Source organism: Drosophila takahashii, chromosome X (genome assembly GCF_030179915.1).
Source record: "Drosophila takahashii strain IR98-3 E-12201 chromosome X, DtakHiC1v2, whole genome shotgun sequence".
NCBI lineage: Eukaryota > Metazoa > Arthropoda > Insecta > Diptera > Drosophilidae > Drosophila > Drosophila takahashii.
The window spans coordinates 7,326,708-7,339,155 of NC_091683.1; the positions used below are offsets into that span (position 1 = coordinate 7,326,708).

Consider the following 12,448-nt stretch of genomic DNA (forward strand, 5'->3'; position numbering starts at 1 on the left):
AGAGCTTACTGTGCCTAGCCACGTACCCTTCCAAGGTTGGCTCGGCCATAAGACCTTGGCCTGACCTTTGGCCACCCGTTACCGCCGATCCCGCCGCTACCGCCGCCGCCTCCTCCTCCTGACCACCGCCCATCTGGAGCTTCTTGAGTATGCTCTTCAGCTTCCTGCGCTCCATGGTCTCATTCGATTCGGGACTCAGGGGCAGCGGTACATACTGCAATTGCCGCGAATTGCTATCCGATGCGGATGCCGAAGCGGATGCGGATGCCGAAGCGGATGCCGATGCGGATGTATTGGTGGATATCGAGGCGGAGCTGGTGGTCGACTCGTAGGTGCTGAGGAACTGCGAATAGATGCCGGACGTATCGCTATAGCAGCGATACAGTGACTCCGTGATGGGCACCTTGCTATCTGTTGCGGATTTCGAGCAATCCAGGCTGAAACTCCGCGTTTGCAGCGCTCTCTCCAGTTCGGCCAACTTCTGGCGCTCGTTGAGGATCTTCAGCCGCTTGACAAACGGCAGGCCGCAATATTCGGGCGATAGATCAAAGACGCTCTGGTACAACTTCCGCCGACCTCCATTGCCGCTCAGTTCCGTGAGCTCGCCGTCGGGAAGATGCTGCTCCGGCTTCTGGAGACGCAGGCAATCCCTCTTCTGGCTGGTGGTCAATGAGCCATTGGATTGATTGCTGGCGGAGCTAGCCGCCTGCTGCTGTTGAGGGTGATGCGGATGCGAGTGCGGATGCAAATGCGGATGCTGATGATGATGATGACCATGGCTATGGCGAGGTGATCTCGCGCTGCTCCTGGCGCTGTGATGACGAGGTCGCTGCTGATGCGAGCCATCCATCTGCTGGGGAATATTGCTCAGCGAGTAGTTCTTCAGCGGCGACGAGGTCATGACCAAATCATCGGGCGAGCAGTTGGTGAGGCTCGTGTAGCTGGAGGACATCAGGGTGGCCAGCTTGAGCTTGGACCACGGCTTGATGGGCGTCCCATCGGTGTCCGTGTCGGATTGCAGGGGCGTGGCCATGCGATGGGTTGGACCAGCGGTGGGTTTGACCACCCTCTTCGATATGGTGGCTATGCCGGAGCCCAATCCCATTCCCAATCCAGCTGTCACCACCGGATCCTCGGTAGTCACATGCTTGGCCACCAAAGCCAGTGACTTGGGTGGCTCCTTTTTGGCTATGGCTCCCGTGCTCGCAGCTGGAGAACTGCTGGCTCCTCCTCCTCCTCCGCCGCCGCCCTGCATTTGCTGGATCTTCTGCTTGAAGGAGACCTTCATGATGGGCTTGATCTGGGCCACCGTCAACGATTGTCCAAGGCCACCACCATTTCCAGTTCCTATCGAATCTATCTTGCTGCTGATGTTGGGCGGCGTGTTGACCTGGATTTTGGTGATTTCATCGGGTTAGAGGGAAAAGTTTCGAGAAAGAAAGATGATGGGGTTCATTAATACGGCAGATGAAAGATCTATGAATGATTAGTCCTTTTCTCATGCTCCGGTTAAGCAAAATCTTTAACTCTTAGTGGCCCATCGGTTAACTGGAGAATGAGAAAGCAGTTAAAATTCAAGGCTTTGAAAAAACGAATCCAACACTTGTTTCTGTCATCTTGGGAGACTAAGGATTAAGGATTCTTTCTGAACTACATGAATTTACGGGAGACGAACTTTGGAAAACTAGAACTCTCTAGGGAGGTTATTTTGTTGACGTTCCGGTTAAATTAACTTTAACTTTATCTAACGAAATGATTTCATTGTACAAAATAATCTGTTGACCTCACAGTAAAGTTAACGAGAGGTTACTTTTCAATGTTCCGGTTAAATCTATCTACCTTCTAGTTATTTATTTTTTTTATTTATTTTTTTTTTTTTGCTTTACCATGACGACGCCGGGTTCGGCGGCGTTTGCCTGCGGCTCGTTCTTAATTTTCAACTGCTGCAGTCGCTGGATCAGGGGAAAGCCTTCGCTGAACTCGCGTTCGGGCTCCTCCTGGATCGATTCCTGCGGCGATAACGTACACGTTACATGTGAGTGAGGTGGAGATTTCTGTGGTGGTGTGGACTTAACAGCTCGCTCTTCGCGATCCTAGTGCAAGACACATAAAGACACATACAAAACTACTGTTTAGGAGCTGGGGATAATTACATACAACACGAATTGAATTTCTGGATCGGGCGTTAATCATTTCGGAAGCTAAACCAAAGTAAAACGATAAATGCCAAAGAAATCATGACTTAAGTGGGCAATGTCAGCGATAGTGTCCTCTGTATTCTGTTCGGTTCATTCTCCTGTCACTGAATTCGTATATTCGTATATAATATGTATGTTCCATTTTGAAAATCAAAAGTTATGGTTAGTTAATATATTTATGTTTTCTAAGCGGAAGCAGGGAACTATTGAAAGCGTCTCTATATAAGCTCAAATCAGTTACAGAACAGCCCTTCTATGGTATAGATTTTCCTAAAAATATTTGACAGATTAATAGGTTTTTGTAAAATTCGAAATACGCGAATTCTTTAGCATTAAATTTTCAAATATATAATTCTGAGAAATTCGCGAATTCTTTAGCATTAAATTTTCAAATATATAATTTTGAGAAATACGCGAATTCTTTAGCATTACATTTTCAAAGATATAATTTTAAGAAATACGCGAATTCTTTAGCATAAAAATTTTAAATATTATTTTTAATATAACAATTTTTTCTCTGCTTTAGCTATTTGCTTTCGACTGCCAGCTAAAGCTTAAAATTGCATTACGTGCTCGATTGCAATAATGAAGATCTGCGGAACTAGCACATTTATTCTGGGTGGATCTGAAGGTGCACTAACAACTTGTACAAACTGCATTACAATATATGGAGTCGAAACAATGTACACATATGTATGCAAGTGTCGGTGGGTGTGGATGTGTTTCATAAGTACTATTTATAAAAAATCAGTATCCGTTTTTTGGATACAACAGACTTCGCACTGTTTTCCATTAGGCTGTTGTTTGTGTTCTTGTGGGCGTGTTGGTTTGTTTTTCCATTTGTCAAGCTCTTCATTCAATGCTCTGTTTGTCTGCTTGTGGCGAATAACCATTTAAAGCCTTGTGGGTGGGTGAATTGTGGGTGTGTCTCTGGATGGTGTGGAAACGAAAGTCGAAAGTCGAGCAAAGGTGAAGTGGGTGGTTGTTGGTGGGTGAGGAACCGAAAGGAAAAGAACCAAAAGAGCTGTGTGGTTTCTGGTGACTCTGTGGCTATGCGGCTTCCGCCGCAGGTGGGTGAATGGGTGAATGGATGCCGATGTGATGGCTTCTGGCAAAATGGCCAACTCAATTCAATGCAACTCACCTGCTTCTCCTTGAGCAGCCGAAGGCGCTGCAGCAGCGGCAGCCCCGCCCCAATCGGGCTGGGCGTCTTGTCGTGCAGCTCGTCCTTGGCCTCGGCACTGTCCGCATCCTTTTCATCCGATCGCACGCGCGACATTCGCTTCAGCAGGATCTTGCTGCCGCGGGGCGAGGTGTTGTGCAGCGGCTGCATTTCCAGGGATTCATCGCTTTTCCGCGAGGTCCTGTTGGGAAAATAAGGCGAATTTCTTTTGTGAGTGCAAGGGAAATTTAAAATCAAGTAGGGAAAGGTCACAGGGATTTAAAATCAATTATTAGGGCGTCCAACAATACTCCCCTTTAAGGGCTTTAAAATTTAAAATGAAATAACTATGGTTTCAAAATCACCTAATAAAGTGCCCAAAAGTAGGCAATGACAAATACATAGATATCTTTCGTTGCATACTTTTAGACACATGTTTAAGTGATTTGAAAAATATTTTACATTTTATTTTGTATTAATTTCTGTAACATGGAAATTATGGAAAAGAATTGAAATTATAAAAAAATATTTTACATTTAATTTTGTATTATTTTTTATAATTAAGAAATTAAGAATGCTTGCTATCATCACTTATTTTTTGTAGCTTTGCCATTAGCTATGATCACTTCTCTTCTCAAAACTCACCTGGACTTCTTGAGCACATTCCGAAAGCCCTTGACGTCGTGCTTCAGCTTGTCCACGATCTTCTTGGAGGCACTGTTCTCGCTGCTGTCGCTCTGGTGCACCTGGCCCTGGTGGTGCCCCTGGTGGTGGTGCGGATGGGCCGCCGCATAGGCCGCCGCCTCCTTGTCGCTCTGGGCCTTGGCATACTTCTTGTTCACGCAGCGCACCTCCATCAGCCGCTTGCGGCCCAGCGTCTGCAGGATCTCCTGGGCATCCGGATAGTCCTTCATGGCCGCCAGGACATCCTCGCGGGACAGCGAAAAAAGCTCTGAGTAGCCAACGGACCGCACATCCGCCGTGCGTCTGTAATATTGGGTTATTACAATTTATTATTTATGCCAAAACTATTTACGAATTTCGGCTTTTTTTTTAGATTTTTATATCAAGCCGTTTTTCTGTTTTTAATTTTTTTGTTGGTGTAGATCTCAGTTATATATTAAAATAAATATTTTTCGAATTAAAATAAACACTCCACTCACTTGTTCAGCCCGTCCAAATTGAGGATGCCGATTTCGCCAAAAAAATCGCCTGCCTTCATGGTGGTGAGGACCTTGCCCGTCTCGCTGAGGACCTCCAAAATGCCATCGGCAATGATGAACATCTCGCGGGCCACCTCGCCCTTCCGGCAAATGGAGTCGCCTGGGGTGAAGATGTAGGCCTTCATCTTGAGCACGAGATCGTGAAGGAACTCGGGCTGGCACTCTTGGAAAATGGTCACCTTCTTCAGCACGCTGAGGTTGACATGTAAGGCCAATTCGGTTTTCAGCTTGTCGGGCAGCAGGCCCAAGGCGGTATTGATGTCACCGCCACCCTGTATCCGTCCGCGGGACCAGCTGTAGTCGTACCACCGCAGCACGCGACGCTTCATCCCACCGGGCACCTGTTTTTCAAGGATATATGAGTTAATCAATTAACTAAACCAAACACAACCCACCTTGTGGTGCCGCATATACGTCTTGGCCCCATCCAGCAGGCGCTCGAACTCCAGGCGATTCGCATTTCGGTTCGTTATCACATTGCCCACTTGGCCCACAATGGTGGCGAAGATAAAAACACCAATCAAATAGCTAACGATCGTAAAAATATATCTGCGAAGAGGGAGCAATTCACAGGGAGTGAAGTGGCAATCAATTAGCAGGGCGACCGAAATCGAATCAGGTGTCGGAGAGAAAAAAGAGGGCATTTTATGTTTGAATAACTATGATATAAATTCGAAAAAAAGGTGTTTACATTTTATAATAATTATTTTAATTATAATAAACAAATAATTAAATTTTTAATTACTGTTTAAACTCCTCTTTTTCCTCTCTCTATTTTTCCCAACACTTTTTGCAAGCTCAATCAAAGTTTTCGAAAGCTCGAGGGGACCTGAGGATACTATTTTTTTTAATTTTAGTAGTTTTCCCTTGGCTTGTACACAAATATCAATGGAACTCTGTTCAAGGCTGTCGCACGCTTTCGAAAACTTTGATGCCAAAGGCTTTATTTTTTTGCTGGCAGAAAATGCAACAGTTTGATAAATAATTGAATAAAGATTAAGAACACCAAGGCAGACGAATCGGTGGACAGCCCCCAAACAAGTTGCATGATATTCGCTGGATTTGATTGAATTGGATTGATTGATCTTGCTCAGTTGCTTAGTTATGGTGGATGTATTTTTAAAACAAAGATCGTACCCATAACTAGATCCGAATTGAAGCAGGCGCGATTTAATGCCACGCCTCGGAATTGATCGAGGGCCGTCCACCGAGAAGTTCGGTCTGATTGTTAATAAAATTGGTAGATATCCAATATGTATTCGCGACATATTCACAAATTCATTCATTCGTACTCACTCTGCATTCGTCTCGGGCGTGGGCAGATCCCCGATGGTCGTCAGTGTCAGGGTCGACCAGTACAGGCTGCCCAGATACTTCCGCGTCAGGGTGGCATAGTCTCCGGGTCGATACGGATAGACCCAATCGCCCTGTGATTTTCAATTTTAGCATTAACATTATGTTTATAGATTTAACATATAACTATGAAAGCACAACCGTTGTAAAATCACTTATAAAGGTGTCTAAAAGTATGCTATGAAACATAGGACCTCGTCTTTTGGTTTACAAATATATTGTTGCATACTTTTAAGCACCTTGGTAGAAGTCTTTAACTTCCAATTGATTTCCTAAGCTTTTTACTACTAATTAAGTTTAAACTCAGTTTATTCAAACGAAAATAAGTAGCAATATTTAAAGGACTAATAAAAATTATATTAATTAAAATTTAATTTCCTCAAATTATTTTTATAATATTTAAATTAATTTATTTATGAACCCACCTGAAAACCCTCCGCCTCGGAGAGTAAAAAATAGAAACAACCGAACCAGTGTGCCAATATTAACAGGATATGAATTAGGTTAACAACGCGCCATAAATTTGGCCAAACTGTTCTACTTTCTACGATGTAATAAAATCTCACAGATCGATAAACCTGCAGAACGTCGCAAAAATTATTTATTATAATTAATTAATAATTATTATATACAAAAATACTGACTTTAAAAAATCGCGTAAAACGCAAGAGCGGATGTGTGCCCATCTTGAGCTGCAGCAAATCCAATGGTATCAGCGCAATCATATCGAAGATAAAGTCGCGCGAGTGAACATAGTGGCAGGCCAGCTTCCTGTCATCGTATACCTACAGATAGATTCAAAGTAAGTACAAGTAATCCTAAGTAATCCCTATATCATATTCCAAACTCACCATTAGGCCCTGCTCCAGATAGCCTGTGCGTAATTGAACTATTATATCTAAGATAAATACAACATCTGTCATCGAATCGCAGATGAGCCAAAACGTGGGCACAGATTGCTAAGCCAGAAATAGTACAAATGCAGAGAGAGAAAATATTTCAATTTAATGAGATATAATGAGAGATTTAATAGCAAAGAATATATAAGAAAAAAGAGCTTGCAAATTATCAATATTTTTACCATATCGATTTTTAAGCTCTATAAGTAATGTAAAGGGATCTTCTATTTTAGACTCATTTATTTTCGGTGTAAAACACACAGTGTGTCACATTAAGTGAAAAAGGCCGCATTTTCCACGGCTATTTTTATGGGCAGGTCAAGGGCAATTAAAACGGACGGGGAATGCAGTTGACAATTGCAAATGTGCGGGCCAAAAAACCGGGATGGGATGGAATGGGAGGGGATGGGGGAGGGGATGCGGCCTCAACTACAGGCCTTTGTGGCCGGGTTAAAGGTCAACACAGTCGACTTTTGTTTAGCCAACCCAAGCGTAGTTCTAATCTGATGACAAACACACCAGCTAACTGGGCCATAAACAAACATTTGCCCAGGCCAGCCTGCGTGTCTTATAATTGAGTCATTACAAGGCAAAGAACGGGAGCAAACAGATATAAAAAATAAGGATAATTTTGTTTTTTTTTTTTCTGTTATGTTGTTGTTCCTGTTGGACAGCAGGTGAACCACGGATGCTCCGTAGCCGTAAGGAGGGTCGTTATAAGGGACTAGGCAGAGGGACCCAACTTCCATCACAACCGAATGACAAAAGGGTGTCGCCTTACACAAAGGACGAACAAAGGACTTGAAGGGCAAACGGGGTGGTAAAGTAAGTGGGGGAAGGAAGGAAGGAAAAAAAAAAGAACCACTGATAAACAAGATAAAACGAAAGCGAAACAACTCACCTGCAGTTCAGGAAAGCTCTGCCTCACAATTAGGGTCCATAGATTATATAGAACACATACAGTTAACATCATTAACCAATAGAAGTAAAAATTTTCATCTGGATTAACAACGGATCGTCGTTTCTGCAGATAGCGTCGTCGCCGTTTAACACTCTTGTCGACGTCACCAGAGGCACTTTCTGAACCCGTATCTTCAACAGTTTCCTAAGAGGTTGTTGATGAGAAATAAGAAGGGATAATACGGCACATTAATATAAATCTTAAATCAAATTTTTATAATAATATATAACAATCTGTAAATCACTTTAATTTGAAATCTTTTAAAAAGTGTTTAAAAGTATGCAACAATTTTTTTATTTGTTATTCTGATGAATCCCTTTAAAAATACAAGTTTCCTTTTTCACTGCATACTTTTAGACACCTTTAATAGTGATTTCGTTGGAAGATTAAACATTTTACATAAAAGAAATATTCTTAATGCCCAAGAACCTCCTCTTACCTGTGTTTCGGGTATCTGTCTAGTCGAGAAACGCTTCAGGAAGGAATCTTCGCGCTTGAGCGGTGGTTTCTTCTGTATCGCCGATGAGATCTGCACGGTGGTGCGCAGCTTCATCCAACGCTGGTTCGATCGTGTCCTGTGTGTCGCAGGCGGGAAATGAAAGCAAGTTAGTTGGGGTCATCCAATCTAGGGCTTTTTCGTAAAGGGATTGTCTCACACAACGAACTACGGTTAAACTATTTAAGGGGATTTTAAGGGGCGCAACTGAAAAGATCATTCCAACTACTAAGCGTGCGCTCACGTTACTGGGGGTGCGTTTTTAATATTTGCTATTTTTTTTTTTTTTTTTTCTTTCAAAGAGCGTAATCACTTACGTAACACGAAACATCAAACACTTACGCTAGTTGGTGATGACGGAGAAGTATGGCTACGGGTTACGGGTATACAGTTTACGGGTTACGGGTTACATATTACGGATTACGGCTATGGTTACGCATACTTAGTGGCAAGACAAACATTCATGGGAGAACCCAAAAGACCGTAACGCAAACGCACGCAACGGTAACGGTAACGCTAACATTAAGGTGAAACGGAAACGGAAATGGAAACGCAAGGGATAGAGAGAGACAGAGATAGATGAGGTCTTTTGGGGCATGCAAAAAATATATTTATTTATTTTCATATAGTTAGTAACACACATATAGTTATAGTTATAGTTATAGTTCTACGAGTCGCAATCGCAAACGAAATCAACTCAAACTCAAATCGAAGTGAATCGAATCGAATTGAATCAAATGTAATCAAACGAAATAACAATCATATAGGCGTTATGCAATCGACAAGAAATGAGGAAAATTGCAATTGGAAAACAATTTTAGCAGCAGCAGTAGAGCAGCGCAGCGAGACAGAGACAGACAGAGAGCGAAAAAGAGATAGTGAGAGTGAGTGAGGAAGTGGGGGGAAAGTGGGGAGGAGGTGGAAAAGTGGGCGGCGGTTTGAGTGGCCAAGAATTTTCCGCCATCGATATAAATAGCTCTTGGCCTCGGGGGCGAAAAGTGTTAAATTGTCTGCCAGGTGAGCTTTTCTCGGCGAAACTCAACAAAAGTTTCATTTCACAATTAAAAGAAAATTAAAAGAAACGAAAAGTACGGTTTTCCCCGGCAAATCCGAAGCTTACGGTGCTCTGGCAAAGTTTTCGGTGAACTATATATGTAGGTGAATAAATTATTTAAATCTCCTACTAAACTGCACTTAGTTTTTAAAGTGGCTGGTTTTTTTTTAAATTTTAAATTTCGTAGGTGCTCAAAAGTATGCAGTGAAAAGTTATGCCAGAAACGAAATTAATTATTTCATTGCATACTCTTGGGCGGCTAAGCAAGTGATTTAAAATCGCCCAGGGCATTTTTATACCCGTTACTCGTCGAGTAAAAGGGTATACTAGATTCGTGCAAAAGTATGTAACAGCTAGAAGGAAGCGTTTCCGACCCCATAAAGTATATATATTCTTGATCAGGGTCACTAGCCGAGTCGATCTAGCCATGTCCGTCTGTCCGTCTGTCCGTCTGTATGAACGCTGAGATCTCAGAAACTACAAAAGCTAGAAGGTTGAGATTTCCCACACATATTCTTTGGCTTCCTACGCAGCGCAAGTTTATTTTAGCCGAGCGCCACGCCCCCTCTAACGCCCACAATCGCCCACTAACGATTTTAAAATAGGTCCTGCGCCCACATCTTTAAAGATTTCCGAGAAGTATAAATGCAATTTTGTTGTGTATATTTATACCTATCGAAATGTAGAAGACATTTTTCAAATCGGACCATTCATTAAAAAGTTATACGCAATCAAAAATTATATATCTATCTCCCTCGCACTCCCTTTAGCTGAGTTACGATTATTAGTCGGGACACCAACCCGACACAGCGTTCGCACTCCCTTTAGCTGAGTAACGGGTATTAGATAGTCGGGACACCAACCCGACTATAGCGTTCTCTCTTGTTGTGTTTGCATTTCCCCGGAAACGAAACGATACGAAACGAAGCACACATTAATCACATTTAATGTCTTGAAATCATTTATAAAGCTTAAAGCGCTGAATGCGCTTAGCTGAGGCGTCATCAATCAATAACGATTGTTATGTAGGTAATTTAAGAACAGGAAAAAGCAAAGACCTCTTCATTTTTATTCCTTATCACTACCGCACTTTGCCAGAGCATTGCTACGCACTACGAGTATATACGAACTCGATCTAGGACTATATCGTACGTGGATTCTACGTGGATCGGGGGAATTGGGGAATTGGGGGTTCGGATCAGGTTTTACCACTTTAAACTTTTGCTCAAGCCGCTCAGGGTCGCCATTCAATCGTCTGTTCTGCTATAGCATCTAGTTACTAGGTGTTTATTTGCATGATGATATAATATATATATATACATTGCTTTTATGTACAGTTCGGTTTGTTGGGGTGGTGGTGTTCTTGCTGATGCGTTAATTGATTTTTTCGGGCTTTTAATTTATGCACAATTATTATTCGCATTCAGCATATCAAATGCCAGGCTACGAAATAAATGTATTGTATTTTTGGTTTCGTTTAGGATTTGCTTTGTTTTAATTTCGGTTTTTGTTTTTTTGTTTGTTTTTGTTTTCGATTCTTGTTTATTTTGATTTAGCTAGTTTTCATTGGTCTATTTACAGCGGTGGCTAAATTATTACGCATACGTCGTGTGGTACACGATGAGGTACGAAAAACGAAAGCGATTTGGTAGCAATGCAGTTAGCTAAACGAAAGACAAATCAAAGGAAAACAATGATAGCTATAGGTGTGGTTGCCGTCAGTGTGTGAGTGTGAGTGTGAGTGTTAGTGGGTGTTTTGTGGGTGTTTCTGGGTGTTAGTGGTGGGTGTTCTTTGGGTGTTTCTCATTTAAGTTTGTGGCTTTTTACAGGGTGTCCCAGTGTCTGTGTCAAGAACCCTACTCTATATATATGAACTCTATATGCATAATAAATATATATTTATGATATATGGCTTATATATCTTGCTGTTCTCTTGTTCTTGTTGTTTTGCGGCCTATTCAAATGCAAAGCGCGCACATGCCGATCATCATCATTATCAACAGCATGACCATCATCATCATAATCATAATCACAATCATAATCAAATCAAAAGCAGAACAAAGCTATGCGTATGTGTGTTTGTGTGTGTGTCTGTTTCTGTATTTGTATTTGTATTTGTAACTTGTATTTGTATTGGTGTGCAGAGACAAAACCGAGAAATCATAAGGAACGCAAGAGAATAAACTTACCAATCGGAATCTGGATCTGAAGCTCCATCTCCGATACGCGATTTCCTAAACGAGTTTCGAAAGTATTTCATTTTTTTTTTGTTTGGTTTGTTTGTTTTTTTTTTACTGTTTTCTTTTGTACTTTTATTTTGGAATAAATATATATTTTCGATTTTTGTTCTACTTTGATTAACATATTTTTGTTTTGTATTCATTTTGTTTGATTTAATTTGTTTTGTAATGTTTTTTGAGGAGGCAAATAGTAAGAGAATTCGATAGAAATAGATTGGCAAAGGGACCAATAGACAGAGACAGACAGAGAGAGAGAGAGAGAGGGTTGGAGAGGGTGAGAGTGAAAGAGACGCACAAAAACACACACATACAACCGATGGGTGATAGGGGCCCCCTTTTAACCCATCACTGCCCATCCTTAGCCAAGCGGAAAAAGGCTTGCTGCACGATAAGATTACCCCGCTCTATAGCGCTCCCAAATAATACCATACATATATATATTACATATACACAGTGGCTCACGCAGGGCATTAACTAAAAGGGGATTCAGGAAATCAAATATGATTATTATGTAAAAAGATGTTTATTATTTTTTAAATGTTGTATTAAAACCATATATATTATAAATGTCTTGAAATTATCCTGATACTTTTAAATTAATTAGCATTTTTCAATTTTTAAAATAATTTTAAATATTTCCCCAAAAATATAGTTTTGAATATATGGTATCTTGAAATGATCCTTATTCGTTTTAAGGAGTGACTAAAAACAGTTTGTTAAATGAATTTCCGTATGAATTTTATTTTTAAATAATTTTAATAATTACGAAATCCCCAGAAATACATTGTTTTTAGCCCCGCTAGTCTACGCCACTGGATGTATATGTATGTATATAAATGCGTGTACGTGTGCGTATATCTGT

At 41.4% G+C, this 12,448-nt stretch overlaps 1 protein-coding gene across 1 annotated transcript in view; it reads right to left on the reverse strand.

Annotated features, from left to right (window-relative positions):
• Positions 1 to 12,448, reverse strand: part of Cngl (Cyclic nucleotide-gated ion channel-like) — a 29,749-nt gene that overhangs the window by 5,723 nt on the left and 11,578 nt on the right. Inside the window, exons 3-16 of the mRNA XM_070218816.1 lie at positions 11,536 to 11,580; positions 8,236 to 8,371; positions 7,737 to 7,940; positions 6,788 to 6,895; positions 6,581 to 6,721; positions 6,362 to 6,514; positions 5,880 to 6,010; positions 5,721 to 5,804; positions 4,979 to 5,132; positions 4,524 to 4,924; positions 4,006 to 4,347; positions 3,343 to 3,562; positions 1,887 to 2,009; positions 27 to 1,390 (exon numbers count right to left, since the gene is read on the reverse strand). Of these exons, the coding sequence (XP_070074917.1) occupies positions 27 to 1,390; positions 1,887 to 2,009; positions 3,343 to 3,562; positions 4,006 to 4,347; positions 4,524 to 4,924; positions 4,979 to 5,132; positions 5,721 to 5,804; positions 5,880 to 6,010; positions 6,362 to 6,514; positions 6,581 to 6,721; positions 6,788 to 6,895; positions 7,737 to 7,940; positions 8,236 to 8,371; positions 11,536 to 11,580 (3,606 nt within the window). The remainder of the gene's footprint in view (positions 1 to 26; positions 1,391 to 1,886; positions 2,010 to 3,342; positions 3,563 to 4,005; positions 4,348 to 4,523; positions 4,925 to 4,978; positions 5,133 to 5,720; positions 5,805 to 5,879; positions 6,011 to 6,361; positions 6,515 to 6,580; positions 6,722 to 6,787; positions 6,896 to 7,736; positions 7,941 to 8,235; positions 8,372 to 11,535; positions 11,581 to 12,448) is intronic.